General features: G+C 40.3%; 1 protein-coding gene and 1 pseudogene across 1 annotated transcript in view; one reads left to right on the top strand and one right to left on the bottom strand.

The window, feature by feature from the left end:
- The window catches only part of GUCY2C (guanylate cyclase 2C), an 84112-nt gene that overhangs the window by 4421 nt on the left and 61847 nt on the right, over positions 1-17844 (bottom strand). The window contains exons 20-24 of the mRNA XM_053555434.1: positions 10852-10943; positions 8726-8884; positions 5226-5418; positions 4222-4396; positions 1305-1403 (exon numbers count right to left, since the gene is read on the bottom strand). Of these exons, the coding sequence (XP_053411409.1) occupies positions 1305-1403; positions 4222-4396; positions 5226-5418; positions 8726-8884; positions 10852-10943 (718 nt within the window). The remainder of the gene's footprint in view (positions 1-1304; positions 1404-4221; positions 4397-5225; positions 5419-8725; positions 8885-10851; positions 10944-17844) is intronic.
- On the top strand, positions 13502-14618 carry LOC128561048 (eukaryotic initiation factor 4A-I-like; annotated as a pseudogene).

Below are 17844 nucleotides of genomic sequence, written 5' to 3'. Positions count from 1 at the left end.
TGGTATCATCATAGCTCACCACAGCCTCAAATTTCTGGGCTCAAAAAATCACCATGCATCAGCCTCCCAAGTAGCTAGGACCACAGGCTAATTTTTAAATTTTTGTAGAGATAGGGTCTTGCTATGTTGCCTAGGCTGGTGTTGAATGATTGGCATCAAGTGATTCTATTCCCTCAACCTCCCAAAATATTGGACTGTAGGTATGAGCCACTGCACCCAGCCCAGGGTCTTCATTTTCTCAATTTTTCCTCTTCTAAAACATTGTTATCCTTTTGACAAAGGAGTGGTGATGGCATTCCCATTCATAGGGTCTACCACCTTTCCTGCTATAGGTGCCTAATAGCCACACCACAAACAATAACAGTAGTGAGAATAATGTCAACTACAAATTGCATGCCTACTGTGTACCAAAGAATTGCTATTAATAAATGCTTAATGTGACATCATCCTAAATCCTTCCAGGAACCTTCCTAGCAGGGCTGGTATCTCATCTTCAAAGATATATCTTCATCTTCTGAAATCTAGAAATAGCAGGTGACTTGCCCTCTCCCCAATTTATGCTGATAGTGATTAGCATCATTAGAATTTTAACCCAAGTGTGTCTGATCCCAATCTTATTCTTTTCTTTATGGAGTGATTTTTCCTATACACACTAGTAGCAGATTGTCAGTAGACTACCAAGATACCCTCCTGCCTCTTGTCTTTTTAAGCCTCCCACGCATCTACCAATGCTTTTTCTCTCTTTTATATATTTACTTTACTATCACGTCACCCAGCGATGGATGAACATCTATTTATCTATTGAGCATCTATTTCATGCAGGACACTATGCTTCCACCTTGCTAGTCAAATGCAATATATAGTATTCCTTTGCATGTAGCAAATACCTAGAGTCTTCTTTACTAAAATCAATTTTCAGTAAAACCAAATAAATGGGAGATAAGAATGTGAACCAGGGTGTGTAATCCTTATCTAGTCCACTGACTTTTTTTCAGTTTACACAGACGTATGCTAAACGTCATAACTATTCCATGTAAAACATGCCACAGTTCATTGCGCATGAACCAAAAATATGGAAACAGTATAAAACTGAGCAAAAAGGGAAGAATAAAATAATTACTAGTAAATAAAAACAAAAGCAAATGTAGCAAGAATTGGATCGATATGGTCCCCTGTTCAGCTCAGGTGAAGGATCATCTACATCTCTCTGGCACTTCCTGTCCCTTTATTGTGCATTTTATCTGGCAGCTGCCCTCTGCTGGAAAACAGAATCCTTGTCCTCTAAGAACAATCTCCCTTCTTACGGAGCCCAGTGGATTCCATCCTGGAAGCTGTGTTGACGGTATCTCCAAATAGGCAATAACGAGGCATCTTGATTCCTACAACTCCAGCAGCACAGGGACCTGAAATGCAGACAGAGAGCGGTAAATGGAAGAGATGGAAATTGCAGAGTGGAGTGAAGATGGGCAAGTCTCTTCTCAGGGCCACGGTGCTGCATCCTTCCTATCCTGGAGAAGTAGCTGAGGATGTGAAATACAGGTGGGATGTCTTGTTTTAAATGGCTGCATCCACTGGGGGAAACATCATTACTCAATGCTTGCATTCAGAGAGCATTTTGCTCTAACAAAATCAAAACCAAAAACAGAAACAGGACCTTTGCACTAAACAGGAAGGCATCCAGTGACCCAGGTCACACACATGGGAAGTCCTCCTTCGTATGTTAATGATCCCTCTGCTTGCTTCCCGTGCCAAGCCACATGACCCTGAACTCTACACTGCTGGAGGGCACCATAGACTTGAAGACTCAATGGTCTGAGTTTGCTTCTCTTTTCTTTTAGGGTGGCATTTCTGGGATTGGTGACACAATAATGGAAAACCCAGATGACAAAGGCTTGCCGTAATCTTCTCTAAACATTTCATGGGTCCTGTGAATGCAGCTGGTTAGGAAAACCTAAGGCATAAGCAAATTCTAACTAGCAGAACAGAAGCCAAGACAGGACTATGCGCTGTGGCATGTGGGTCAGGAAAGTGGGGCTGATCTGTCAGATATTTGCATGGAATGAATGAATAAATGCAAGGAGTTAAAGACTTTAGAAGCTAAAGGTTACTTTGGGAACTGCAAAACGGGGTTTGGGGTAGAGAAAACTTAATTTTCTAGTTGGTTTCTGAGTTTAGATCTGTATGAGTTTCTTCACAGATTTATCCTACCAATACTCCATAGAACACTGAAAAAAATAAAAATACTGGATCTTTCCCTGGGCCCTGAATCTTTCACTGTCAGGTTGTATGCAAAACAAAACACAAACAAATAAACAAAACCAAAATAAAACCCCAGAAAACCTTACAGAGGAGGAAGGCACAGTAGAGCCAGCTGCTCGATCAGATCTCTGAACCACCCGGCTCCACCCAGCTGTGTGTTAGGCCTTGTAGGTTTATGTACAAGTGATTCTTTACTGCAAAAGCAGGGGGATAAAGCTGGGAAGGGTTTGGTAGTGGAAAAACCCCTGCAGATATTATTTTCTGTTCTCAATGATCAATATTTAACTTTGCAGCCTTTCAATTTCTTAGGCCTGAATCCCTCTGGGAATAGCTCCTCCCAGGCCAGTGTGGTGGTGCTGGGGCTTGGTAGTCAGCTCAGCCACTGAGCAAGTTACAGAGGAAGAAAGACTGGGCAGAGCCCCCTTCTCCATGCTTTGGTTCTGTCAGTCCTGCTGCTGATCCTTCCTGCAGGGCTGGCAATGTGTGATGGGTCAGAGAAGAGATAGCTGTGCTCGTCTACGGAAGTTCCTTCGTGTGTAGGAAAATCTATGACATTTGGCTGTGGGCAAGACTGGGGAAGGCCACAACTGTGCTGCTGGCTCTCCATGCAATGGCAGCAATTTTAACTTCTGTTTGCTCTTTCTTTGAGAATCTCACCATCTTATTACTCAGTCAACAAATCTTCACTGTCAGGCTCTGTGCTGATGGATACAGAATGATTTTTACAAATGTAGTTGTCAGGTCTTTGCCACAAAGCCTGGAGTGATCTCTTGGGTTTTCTGCACTCTGAGTCTTCTGTAAATATTGGAAGGCAGAAAAAGGAGCAATGACAAATTATAGAGAGATATGGTTTAACCCGAGGAAAAACTGTCTAACAGCTATTATAATGATTCAATAGCGGAGTAAGTTGGCTTGGGCAACAGTGAGTTTTCAGGGGGTGCTGGGATTATTCCAAAAGTGGCTATATTTGTACTTATCTTGGAATCTATGAAGACAATTTATGTCCTACAAAGAATAAATCAGATGACTTCCAAGTTATTCTCCAACTGTCTTTCTGTAACACCTGTAACTCATCTTTTCAAATCTGTGCATTCAAAACTATTACATTAAACTAAATTTGGCCTGAGACTGCTTCATTAGAGTCCCTACAAAAACAACTACCTAAACAAACTAAGAGCCTAATTTAAGAGTACACTTTTGTAACAAATAGCTGAGTCTCAGCTAATCACAGTAGGTGAGCTTCAGCTGGCTGCAGGCTGAAACCCCCATCAGACCACACCCAAATAAGGTAAAGATGGAGTTGTGACTGTCACAGCTGTTTACGTATTCACTTTTCTTTTCTGTCTCTAAACACTGCCTGCCCTCATTACCCAGTGGAGTTCTTGGACTGTCTTCTGACTCTAAGGGCCACCAATTTGCAAATTATTCTTTGCTCAGTTAAAGTGCATTGAATTTAATTTTTCTAGAATTTGTCTTTTAACAAGGCTACTTTTATGGTCTTTGAAATGACCTATATACTTTCTATACTACTGTGGTGAGGTTGGGAGAATAAACATTACAGGAATTTGACCAGCTATCCCCCCGCCCTGTAGATAATCTAATCTATTGGATACTAAAATATTTTAGTGGAATAAATACAGAGAAGCTAGACGGAATGGGGAGGAGATAAGCAAAATAGTAGATATGGAGACTTAAGTTGAAAGTCTGGAGCTTCTTGTTTTTGTATGTGGTTGTTGTTCATCATTCCAGGAGTCAAAGTTGCCATCAGAGGTGTTGTTCCTAGATCTCTCTAGGGATTGGGTCTAAATCTGTTGGGATGGGGAGTGAGATCCCACATTTGGTGCATGGGATTCAAGAATAAACCTAATGTGAAAATCAATCATATTTGAAGACTTGTTATCTTTTTGAATTAACTCATGCACATCAGTACATATAGTTCCCATTTGCTAAGATAACCCATACCAGAGTGAACTCCAATGCGAATCCATATTGGGAGGCCAGGAAGATGCTCCAGCTCAAAGGTGCCCATGAAGCTGAGGATTTCCAAGGCCATCTTGGCAATGTCTATTGCGTGACGATTGCCATTTCTCTTAGGCAAACCACTAGCCACCATGTAGGCATCGCCAATGGTTTCCACCTGTGGAAATAGTTTCATCAGGGTTCTGCCCCTTCCAAAGACACAGAAATTAAACAGAACCAATTAATCACATATCAAACACAAAAAGTTTGTGGGAACTTAGTATGACCTACCTAGTTCTTTGTACTTTTGGGGGGGCCAGTTCAAGACCAGCTCTATGCTAATTTCTTCAGGGTTTTTATCATCTAGTTAATGGATATAGTTATAAAGGATTTTAGCCATTTAAAGTATGACATAATTGTATATATTTTTCAGATATGGCAATTCCATACATTTTTATTTTTATTACTTTTTTTCTAAAACAATGCAACCATTTGCATTCATACATTTTTAAGTAATCTGAATGTTTTTATGCACTTTTAGGAACACCTTTAATTACCAAAAAAGTCATCTTTAGCACTTATCATTTTCTAAATACTGTTTGACAAAAAAATAATTATAAGCTTCTACGAGAGATAACACACCTTCTTGTAGTGTGGTGTTCTATTCGTTATAACTTCCATGTCGTCTTTACTTCATTTGCAATCAGCCTAAACACTGCCCATTTTTTTGGAGGTGACTTGAGAGTAGGCCATTTTCTCTAAACTTAATACACCAATTCATTCCTTCTGCACTTCACATTGTTTTATGCTGCTTCTTAAAGATAAATGGTAATTTTGATTTCTAATCCTTCTAATTCTTCTACTTGTCTTCACTTTAAGCATGCATTCAACCACCAACTCATTAAACGATAAATCAGAGATGACAGAGTGATAACAGGAACAACTGATTCAGGCTCTGATGACCTTGGGTTGTACAATTGATTCAGCCTGTTAGGGTACCTGCTTACCTTGTAGACATCATGGTGATCAACAATGTGGTCAAAACTCTTATAGATGTCATTCAGCATGTCCACCACTTCCATGGGGGTGCTGTATTTGCAGATGGTAGTGAAGCCTACAATATCACTGAAGTAGATTGTAACTTCCTCATAGAGCTCTGGCTCCACAAAGCCTTTCTCCTTCAGAGACTTCACCACCAGTCTATGTATGAGGAAGGGAAAATAAGTGAATTTTTCATATCTTACATAAATTTTTCAGATAGTAGCATTTTCTATCAGAAATTCTAAAATTTGGGATTTCCAGTGAATTGAGTGGCTAGGAAGCAAAAATAGGTTGCATATACTATGTAGACTATATCACACAAACACACACACACAAAAATACATGTTGTGAACACAGATGAATGTAAGTTTAGTATTAACTTAGTGATTGTTAACCCTATATTTATGCACAGTTTACCTTGATACCTGAATAACCCTAACTCATATACATACTTGCCCACTTTTTACCTCTCTGTTGATAATCAACTTCTTACAGATGCATCTTTCTCTAAAGAAGCTGAGAAGGAGAGTGTGTTATTAATGTAAGAGTTGGAGTCACCACGGCTATCAGACCTGACTTTCCCATCAAAGGTGATAGTTTCACTTCCCTGGCATATTTGACGTGGGCATTGTTAAATAGCACTATGAAGGAATAATGCATTTAAAAATTAATTTTGATATATTCTGAACCAGAATTTATTTGATATATTTTGAGGCAGATGTGGACCCTTTAAAAAGGAAAATCAATTATAAAGCAGTTAAAATTATGCTAAACCTGTAGGATCCAAGTAGAAACACCTTAGACCATGTTTGCTGAAGAGTATAAAGAGCAGGATATCAGACTGAGCAGGCAGAGGGAAGAACCCCAAGAAGCAGCTCCCCACTCCCGTTATGTGCCAAGCTGCATTTTCCTTGAGAAAAGGGAATAGGGGCTGGCATGAGGCTGGATGTTCCCTGTCTGACCTCGGGACCTCTTTGTAGTGGTGCTGAGTATGGAACCACTAGAATCAGCACCTGGAAGCTGGGAGGTGCCAAGAAGCCATTGAGAATACACTCCTCATTTTTGCAGATGGGAAAGCTGAGGCCTAAAGAGGAAGTACAATTTTCACAAGGTCCCACAGCCCACTGAGGACAGGGCTGGGACTAGAACTCAGCACCATCCCACCTTCCATCTTTGTATTGTACCACACTTCCTCCATAACCCAGGCCTTGGGTATCCATGGAGGTGAAGGAAGATTTGGAGGAGTGCTGACTGTGGCAAAGAAAGAATGCCCGGACTGTCTTGGAAAACAAAGAGCCAATCAAACACGAGGATTCACAATACTCATCTGAGGAGCCCCCAGAGCATCAAGGGAAGTTTTTCTAGTTGGTACAGTGACAACTTGGGACCTGTGTAACAACACTCCTTAGTAAGGCATATTGGAGGCTACACAGATGTAATGAATAAACGGGATAGTCTGCCATTTTGCTCTCTATTTTACTGATTATATCTGAAAAGTCATATGAGCTTGGAAAATAGTATGTTACCCAGAGAGAGAAATTAATGTTGAGAGATAAGTGAAGAGAAGGGCTATAACTTAACCTGATGAGCTTTGACAACAGGTTTTTGCTGACATAGAATTAGTGTAGAGAGTAGGTGTCTTAGAAAGGCTCCCCACAAGAAAAAAAGTCTGTTTTATCAGTTTCAAATAAGTCATTAGGTGATATATGGTCCTGAATGCAGTCTGGTTTGTCCTTTTGCTATAAATATTTCTTTTCGATTCTTCTACTTATTGCTCATGTCTGTTTTAGTTTTAGTTTGCAAATATAGAGAATTCGAACATAAATAATCAAAGTGATTGTGCCAGAGCCACGGCGTGTTGTTGCTCCTGAAGAGACTTTTGTTATACCTTTAACTGCAGGCAATCCAATAAAAACAGCTATCATCTGTGGTCAGAAGGGCATATGGAACCAAGGCTAGGGAAAAGCTGAGGGGTGAGCCAGCTGCTTCAAACCATTTGAGTGACATTATTGGTTAAAACCACCAGCTTCAAAACCCCAAAAGGCAGCCAGACAACCAAGATGCTGTTTCTGTCACAACACAGCATTAAACACCAGAAGGAATTGTGCACTACACAACTAACCTTTGTGGAGCTCTGACAGATATGACATCCCTCCAGCCTATTTCCAAGGTGTTATTCCCAGCCTGTGCCCAGGTGCTCAGAGGGTACATGGGTTCCGCATTAGACTGTCCTCAATCCCAGATAATTAACTGCACAGAGGCCCTGCTTCTTGACTCAGGCATATAGAAATTGTTTTATTTAGAAAATAGCTCATATGATCTCAGAATCTTTCCTTCACTCAGCAACGTCTTACCCTTCAGCCTTTGGATTGTACCACACTGACATTAGAGCGGATATTCTAAATGAAGCAAAGGTTCAAAATAAAATAATGACCAATGCAAGTAATCTTTAAAAGCCATCGTTGTCATGTATAGTAACCACCAGGGATGCTTTTCAGGCATTGTGCTAAGTACCTTATTTCCTGCACATCATCTCAAGGAATTCTTGGAGCCACCCGAAAGACAGATGGGAAACTGAGGCTTGGAGGATTTAGGTAACTTGCCCAAGATGGTGCATCAGTAGTGGGTGGTAGAGCACGCTTTGAAGTCAGACCTTGCTGATATCAATCTCTACGATTTTAACCACAGCTGCACTGCAGAGTTTATCCTCAGTGGAAAGCATGGCCTCTTCCACTTTCCTGAGAAGAGGATACTACTTCTCACTTGTGCCCTGTTGTGAGTGCAGCACATTTCCTTGCTCTTCACATTTTAATTCCTGGCTTATCTTAACATGCCTCAGTTATTACCCAACACTTAAAAACCTTTCATCTCTTTGGGGGTTTCAATCTTACTTCCTTTCTCTTCTGTCTTTGCTGTAATATTGCTTCACAAATAGAGGTCAGCACACAGATACCTCGGTGGTGAGACATCTGATGGGTTTCCCCTATCTCTCCCTCCAAAGACGGCTTCTACTTCTTGCAACTTGGCTTCTCCTTGTGGTGAAAAGAGGAAAGCAAGGAAACTATCACCAACATCCCAAAAGTGTCTGATAGCTCACACATCCTGCAGAAAAACTTTGATTTCCATTCTGACAAAGAGAGACAGACAGTGACTGGCCTAAGATCATAGGCTAATAAAGTGGCAAAAAGGTTTTGGAACCCAGGTTGGTTGGAGGGACTCCACAGTCCATGTTCCTTCCACTGTACCACACAAAGTTTGTTCAGAGTACAAATTGAAACAAAGTTAAATAAGGTAACATGCATTTTTAATCCTCATAATATGCTGAAGGATATGCAAAAGGAAAACAATCCTAGGTAGACACAAAGTAAAACAATGCTAGACAGATATGCTGAAGGTTGCAGCCTTCAACTATGAAGCCAGGCTGTAAAAAGGAGGAAAATCACATCAGCAGGAGGACTTGCCTTACCTTGGGAGCAACATAAAGTTGAGTCTGTCAGCTCTGTCCCTCTCTGCCTTGTACAGCTGTGTCCTCTCCTCTACCAGGTGTTCTAGGTTGCGAGAATACAGTTGCAGACGTCGGATCAAAGTATCCATGTAACTTTCATTCTTTTGGTCATGAAAAAGGCTGTACATGATAATAGATAAAAAGAACTCTTAAATGTTATTAAGAAAGCAGGACAGGAGTAAAAACAATGGGAATATGATGAACAAGTAATTCAACAGAGAAAAAAACAGAGAGGTGGGGGCCAACAAACCTAATATGAAAAATTTAACCTCAGGAGAAATCAAAGAAGTTGAAATAAAAATAAGAGTGCAAAAAGAAAAACAAATGTTAGAATGATGGTAATCAATGTAGGAGAAGGAGGAAATATATACAGTACATATTTCCTGGAGAGCGATCTGGTAAAAGGTGTTACAAACTTGAAGCATACATATACCTATGAACTCATCACGTCTACTTCTAAGAATTATCCGAAAGACACAATCACAAATATAAATTAACTACTAAGAAAAGAAAAGCCAGTCTTTCATTATCTCCTCAGAACAGAAAGCCAAGTTCTAACACCAAAAATCTAACCCTGGATTATTGTGTTGGACTGAGGAGACTTAGATGGGATGCCATTGTGACACTGGGAGGTATGTGGAGGTCAGGGAGCAGATGCACTGAGTTCTTGTACCGTTGTGAGGAGCAGCACAATAGAAGGTGCCGAATAAATCACAGCCATTTCATTTCCATTTCTGTTTTCAGGAGAAGATGCCCTGCCCTACCTTGATCCTCTGGGATGGGGGAGAAATGTTTGTTAAAAATCCAGTACATTTCTGAGTCCTACCCCCGACCTATGTGACTGAAAATTTCTAGGCCTGGGATTAAGAAACAGGATTTTTTTAGCAAGCTCCCTGGGGGATTGTAACTTGAAACCACCAATATAGAGTCTAGTCAGGTAGAATGGGTGAATTGATTCAATTAAAACAGTTTTCTAAGCCTATATTTTATAAGCCTATTTTTCTATATTTTAATCCCTTGGGGAACGATTAAAAATCCTGATACCAGCCTGCATCCCAGAACAGTCAGACTTTCTAAGATAGAACCCCCGCATTAGTGTTTTCTTTAAAGCTGCTCAGTTGATCCCATTATGCAATCAACTTTGAGAACCACCACATTAAAGGCCAAATGTCGGGGGGCCCAGGTTGTCTTCATGAGTTTGCTTTTCATCTCACACCTGGACAGTCTCATCTGATCCTAATACCAGGTCAGGGAAGAAGTGGGAAAGGAGCTATAATTAAATCCTTTATTATTTCCTTCTGCATTTCCAAACCCACCAATCAACAGCCACACTTTTCTTAAACTCACTGTACCTCATCACCAGCCTTGGACCTTTAGCCTCATTAACTATCTGAATCTTCTGTCCTAATGAGAACTACAGAAAGTTAGAGCTGGAAGGAATTGTGGAAATCATCTTGTTTGATCCAATTTTTCTAACAAAAAAACTGATACCCAGTGAGGGTAAGTGTTGTGCTGAACGCCCCACAGCAAGCTATCATCAGCCCCTAGTGTAGAAACTAGATCTCCAAACTCTTAATGAAGTGTAATTTTTCTTTCATTCTGTAGTGTAATAACTAAAAACATGAAGCATCTATTGTTAGAATTCAACCTTACTCGGTAATCATGTGCATTTTTTGAAGACCCTGAATTATTATACTCTGACTCATGACATAAGTCTTCCTTTTTTTTTTTCATGACATAAGCCTTAATACTGATTTTAAAAATTATCTAGGGTCTTTACAGATTCTCAGAGCCCATGTACATTTCTAAACTCTAATCTGTAAAAAGGTCTGAAGTTCTATTTTAAACAAATTTTTGATTAATCAGAATGTATTCTGACCTTGAGTATTTTACTTTTCAAGTGGTTATTTCCCTAAGAAAATGGCCTGTTAATCTCCATATAATTTTATTTGCATGAGACAGGTGCCAGTTGCAGTCTTGTACTTTTTTTCATAGGAACAGGTATTTTCGTTCCCTGGTGCTACTGAATGCCAACTATCATTAGAAAAAAGGACATTAGTAAAGAAAAGTAAAATTTTCATTGATACCCAAATATCTTGGCCAGTGTATTCTCAATTTTTTTGAAATCTGGTCTCTTTTCTGGATCTTCTTCCCAACAGTTTTTTACAAGTAGATACACCTGGAAGAAAGAAGGGGCATATTAGTTCAGGGGGGAATAAACCCAATCAAGATGGAATCCTATCCTATTCTCCTTGAAGGAAACAATTAAGGCAGGGAATAGTTTAAAAGTATCTCCAACTCTGACAATGAGGATAAGATACCCAGTTCTCTGCAGTTTCTGTCTCAGGCATCACCACCTGCATTACCTTACCCAGCCATCCCCTTGGGAGAAATCAAGGAAAAATATGATACTGATTTGGTTGACGCCAAGTTGATGGGAAAGGCTAAATGCTTTACAGAAGTGTGGTTTATGTTGGAGTGTGCACAAATATAGCGGGGCTCAGAGAGTGCGAGGCAAGTGACTCAAAATGAGAATCAAAGCATGACTGTCAGTGGTTCTCAGCTGCAGCTAACATTAAAATCACCCGGGGAGCACTTAACACAATTTCTTACGCCGAAGCTCCATCCCAAGAGACTCTGATTTAATTGGCTTGCAAAGTGACTTTAGTAGGGTTCTCAGAAAAGCAAATAAAAGTACAGGATACCTAGTTAAATTTGGATTTTATTTAAATAATTCATCACTATAAATATGTCCTGAACATTGTATAAGCAAAGAGAAGTAGAATTTTTTAAAGTTCCCTATGTGATTGCAATACACAGCTGCAGTGAAGAAGTGACATGGAGAAAAGGGAGGTTTGCAGGAAAGAGAGAGGAAGAGTGAAAGAAGATTGTGGAACCCTCATTTCATCTGCTGCCATTTGTTTGCAGCTTTTGTTTGACCAAAAGTGCGGTGAAAACCATTTTTTTAAATTAAAGTTTATTCTTCATTCTGTCTAAACCAGGATTATAAGTAGTACTAAATATAATCCTTGTCCCTGGGAGGGGATGAGAGCCCTGGGATAAGACTGAGGTTGCCAATATTCACCACTAGAGGATGCTCCTGTCTTGGTAAATTATCTGCTGGCTGCCTTCAAACAGAATGGACAGAAAGAACAGGCCATGCGGCTGATATTTCACCACAAAGGGAAGTACAGTCAGCCCTCCGTATCCATGGGTTACACCTCTTTGGATTCAATCAACCATGGATGAACAATGTTTGAAAAAACAAATAAAGCATGCTGTGTCTATACTAAACATGTATGGACTTTTCTTTCTTGCCATTCTTAACAAGGCAGTGTCACAACTATTTACAGTGCATTAGGTGTTATAAGTAATCTAGAGATGATTTAAATTATACGAGAATATGTGTACAGGTTTTATGCAAGACTACATCATTTTATATAAAAGATTTAAGCATCTGTGGGATTTGGATATCCTTGGGGGTTCCCAGAACCAGTTCCCCACTGATATAGAGGGACAACTATACTGGGTGCTTTTTGAGCATTGCTGAGTGCTATTATTACAGCACTCTCCCACTCAGGGCTGGTCAGGGACCACCCATTCTTTAGGTCTGGGTGAGCTCAGAAATCAGACCCCCATCTGCAAGCACAAATAGGCCACCCTTTTCAGGCCACACCCTCTGGGCTCTAGCAAGGTCCTGAACAAAGCAGCCTGAAAGGTTCTGGGTGGTTCCTCTTTGAGTAGGGGAGCACACACCCTAATCCTTACCACTGGCAACATTCCTGTACTAATTTTGGGATTATTCTGTGCCCACAGACCTCTGGCCGATTGTGACACACTTTCCCCAGAACACCCCCACCTCCCCCACCCCCCTCCACACACACAGAGGATAGTAAAAGCAGCATTTAAACCCTTTAGACTGAAGCCTGGTTGTGGGGGAGGAGGTTTACCATTTAAATTCTCCCTCCACTGCAGGAGGTTCTTTTCCCCCTGTTCTATTCATCCTCTTTTGCTTGTCATGCTTATCAATCTTTCTCCCTGTCAATAAACTCTATCCTGTGGTTTATCCTTGTGGTCTGTGGTTTCATTCTTTGAACTCTGAGACCAAAGACTTTGCATAGAGAAATTCCAGCAACAATATGACGTCATGCCTATATTCTACTGGAACCAGCTACTAGACATGAAATATTTTCCTCATTTCCAATTCTGGAACTATACAAATCAATTGAGGATGCTTTGATAAGAAAGATTTTAAATATATGTATATACTCAGATTTAAAAAGAGCATTTGGGAAGGTATATGCTGATATGTGGGGAAAAGTCTCTGGATCCAGAAAAGTGGGAGAAGAGGAAAGAATGAGGAGAAGACTTGGATAGGAGCAGTTGTATCTCAGAAACTTGGGGCTACAACCTGTGGACATGTCTTCCTTATTGAAAAAATAATAAAGAGACAAGGTAAAAATGGCCCACTCATGCTCTGCAGAGTGAGACCATAAAACTCATCTAGCAGGGTCCTCATGAATTGAAGGAAAATATTTCTATTTTTATCTTGCAAGAAAAAAAAAGGTGTTCTCATTTAAATGACCATAAATGTCTTAAAATGCTGGACTCATTATCTTCTTGGGTTATTAAAGCTTAGGTAAAATTCCAAAAGAAAAAATAATTAGAAAATTTTCATGGGCTTTAAAGGCATTTTTGAAGGATTATTTAAAAGCTAAGGAAGAGGTTTTAAGGATCATGTCTGTGAACCGGGATTCCCAATGGAGAGACAATGGACTTGATGGGATAGAGCCCGAAGGTGTCATCAAGAGTAACTGGAATAAGGTTGCTGACAGCTCTGATGACATGAATGTCTTGGAGTCCTTCCTCCATGGTATCTGTGCCTATAGTTTTGAGAAGCTCTCTGCCATCCAGCAGTAGGCTATTCTTCCTTGTATTAAGGGTTATGATGGGATTTCTCATCCCCAAACTGGGACTGGGAAAACCGCCACATTTGCTATATCAACTTTTTAGCAGATTGAATTGGATTTAAAGGCCACTCAGGCCTTAGACCTAGCATGCACCCAAGAATTAGCTCAGCAAATACAGAAGGTGGTCATGGCATTAGGAGACTATATGGGTGCCTCCCGTCATGCCTGCATTGGGGGCACCAACGTGCAGGTGAAGGTGAAGAAACTGCAGATGGGAGCTTCCTATATCATTGTGGGCACCCGAGGCCTAGCATTGATATGCTTAACTAGAGATACCTGTCTCTCAAATACATGAAGATGTTTGTACTGAATGAAGCTGATGAAATGTTAAGCCATGGATTCAAGGACCAGATGTATGAAATATTCCAAAACTCAACAGCAAGACCCATGTGGTTTTGCAGTCAGCTACAATGCCTTGTGATGTGCTTGAGGTGACCAAGAAGTTTAGAGAAAACCTGTCTGAATTCTTCTCAAGAAGGAATAGTTGACCCTGGAGGGTATCCACCAATTCTATATCAATGTGGAATAAAAGGAGTGGAAGCTGGATGTACTGTGTGACTTGTATGAAACCCTGACCATCATGTAGGAAGTCATCTTAAGCAATGCCTAAGGAAGGTCAGTTGGCTCAGTGAGAAGACGCCTGCCTGAGATTTCACTGTCTTTGGTATGCATGGTGATATGGGCCAAAGGGAACAAGATGTGATTTTAAGGGGGTTCCACTCTGGCTGTAGCCCAACATTGATTACCACTGACCTGCTGGCCAGAGGCATTGATGTTCAGCAGGTTTCTTTAGTCATTGACTATGACTTTCCTATCAATAGGGAAAACTATATCCACAGAATGAGTTATGGTGGACAATTTGGCCAATAGGGTGTGGTTATTAACATGGTGACAGAAGAAAAGAAACCCTCAGAGTTGTTGACCTCATCTGAGAGGGTCTGTCCTGCTATCTAGTCCCAGCCAGGGTTCAATGTTTGGGGGCTGAGGAGCAACAGAAAGGTAAAGGGAAGGGACCCAAGGGTTGGACATTTTGTCATTTTTTTCTTTGAATAAATGTCACTTTTTGAGACAAAAGAAAGAACTGTGAATGTTTCAGACACCCTTTTCTTTGGGATAGGCTCTTGCCCCAGGCACCATCTCTTCTTTGAAAAGTCACCTCCAGGTCTTGGAATCTCTCCCCAATCCAGCAGAATTCCTTTGAAAATGATTCAAGAGGCTGTATATGTCACCCAACCTCATTTGCTAGACCAAATAAGGAAGTAGAACCCCTGAAATCCCCAAGAGAGGTTGTTCAAGGGATTATCCCTAAGTGGAGTGAGCAGGGGAAATAAAATAATAGCCATTTTTACATTGTTTTGTGTAGTGTCTATTGACTCAGGACACAGGCACGCAATTCTTAATAAAATGGTTTCGAAACTCCCACCCTCCCCCCACCAAAAGTTAAGCAGATTCAAAAAGAAAATCTCTATTTCCCAGAGAAAGAAAGAAGGAGGGAGGAGTGGAGAAAGGAAGAGCAGAGAGAGGGAAGAAGGGAGGGAAGTGGGGTCTTGGTGTGTGCTACACCTTTTGGGGGCAAGACATGATTGTAAGAGGGACTTTACTTAACAAATGCAATCACTGTAACCTGGTTTCTTATACCCTCAATGAATCTCCAACAACAACAACAACTATATATATATATTTTATATATAATATATATATATATAGAAAAGCTCCATTTCCTTCACAGGAAGAGTAAAATAAGTGAACACACATTTCTATATGTTTTCTAGATGTTGGCATATTTCTTTATAAACAAGTAGATAGTATTTATAAACCTAAAAAGTATATCACATGGACATCTTGTTCTTTTAGCTAATAAAAATTGAGAATGGTCCTTGCTTCCCATAATCAGTCTGCCAAGCCAGCTATTCCCTCTCAGTGCCCACACATGCCATCCAGGGGACTGGGAACCAACCAGCCCATCTACCACCATTGGCAATAAAACATTTCTCCCGGGTTCCTAATGTCCCCCCCTATCCTACTGCAACTACCAGGGCTGGAACCCAACCACATATGCTACCTGAAAGGCCTGGGACTGGCCTGGAACCCAATGGTAGAGCCCATTGTAGCCACTGCCAATGCCAGCATGGATCACCTGGGAGCAAGAGGTTTGTCCTGCCACTGCTATTGCCATTGCCCATGCCACACCACTGCCTATCTGCGTGGCCCATTGCTGCCATTACCGGCACATGAGCAAGTTGGCTGGTGGCCCAAGAATAAGCCCAACTGGACTGGCTAACATCTCTGCCAGTGTTTATCAACTTGGGACCCAAGGACAAGCATACTTAGTCTGCTGCTGCCTCCACTGGTGTCCAAGAACTGGCTCGCATGTTGTTCTATAGTCCTAAGTAAATCTTCACCACAGCCTTCACTAACGACCACACCCTAAGTCACACCACTGACACTATTTATAGCTAAAGAAAACATACAGAGACTATGCTACTTCATGTACCCCAAATCAAAGCCAAAGTACTCTATCCAAAAAACACCATAGATATATCTTCAGGAAAAAGTCTTCCCCTATGAAAACAAATTCAAAAAATGGAAAGTTTTGAATTTGTCTATGTTCTTACACTGATCTATACATATCTGCTATACCTTATCTATAAATACCATCTACTTGTTTATAAAGAAATATGCCATATCTGGTACAACAGATACATAGATATCAATGTAAGAACATAGAAACATTTAAAAAAGGGAAGTGTGACACCTACAAAGAAACAGTAATTTTCCAGCAATGGATTCCAAAAAAAAAGTTAGAGAGAGAGATACTTATGAAATTCTGAAAAAAGAGTGCCTATAGCACAGTGGTTATAGTGCCAGCCACATACACCGAGGGTGGCAGGTTCAAACTTGGCCCAGGCCAGCTAAACAACTGCAACAAAAAAATAGCCAGGCATTGTGACGGGCTCCTGTAGTCCCAGCTACTTGGGAGGCTGAGGCAAGAGAATTGCTTAAGCCCAAGAGTTTGAGGTTCCTGTGAGCTGCGATGCCACGGCACTCTATAGAGGGTGAAATAGTGAGACCCTGTCTCAAAAAAAAAAAAAAAAAGTTGAAAATGATATCATAAAAAATTCAGTAACAGGAGAATATAAAAAAAAAAGAAAATTTTTTAAACTTCAGGATATTAAAGAAAAATTTTCATAAAAAAGAAACCAAACAAATTCTGCAATAGAAGAATTTATTGAATGAAATACAAAATACATTCAAAAGCTTCAAAACTAGACTAGCTCAAGCACAAGAATTTCAGAACATGAAGACAGGTCTTTTAAAATAATAAAACCAGGCAGCACCCGTAAGTAGTGGGTAGGGTGCTGGCCACATACACTGAAGCTGGTGGGTTTGAACCTGGCCTGGGCCAGATAAAGCAACAATGACAACTGCAACAAAAAAATAGCCAGGTGTTGTGGCAGTTGCCTATAGTCTCAGCTACTTGGGAGGCTGAGGCAAAAGAATTGCTTAAGCCCAAGAGTTTGAGGTTGCTATAAGCTGTGATGCCTTGGCACTCTACCAAGGATGACATGATGAGACTCTGTCTCAAAAATAAATAAATAAATAAATATATAATAAAGCCAGACAAAAATAAAGAAAAAAGAATAAAAGAATGAACAAAGCCTTTGTGACATATAGGCAACCATAAGACAATACAATTTTTGGTGTCCTAAAAGGTGAAGAAAAAAATGAAGGGGATAGAAAACCTATTCAATAAAATAATAGCTAAAAATATTTCAAGTCTAGAAAGAGATTCAAATATCCAGATAGAGGAAGCTTAGAGGTTCCTAAATATTAGATACAATTTAAAAAGGTCTTCTCTGTGGTACATTATCATCAAACTGCCAAAAGTCAAACAGTTTGACAGAATTCTAAAACAGCAAAGAAAAGCATCTAGTCACTTATAAAGTAAGTTCAATCAAACTAATAGCAGATTTCTAAGCAAAAACCTTACAGGCCAGGAAAGAATGGGATGATATATCCAGAGCATGGAAAGAAAAAAAAATTCCAGTCAAAGGTACTATACCCGGCAAAATTACCCTTCATAAATGAAGGAGAAATAAAGTCTTTCCC

Source organism: Nycticebus coucang, chromosome 12, assembly GCF_027406575.1.
Source record: "Nycticebus coucang isolate mNycCou1 chromosome 12, mNycCou1.pri, whole genome shotgun sequence".
Classification (NCBI taxonomy): domain Eukaryota; kingdom Metazoa; phylum Chordata; class Mammalia; order Primates; family Lorisidae; genus Nycticebus; species Nycticebus coucang.
Note: the sequence above shows the minus strand (reverse complement) of the source record. Positions and strands in the feature narration are given on the sequence as shown.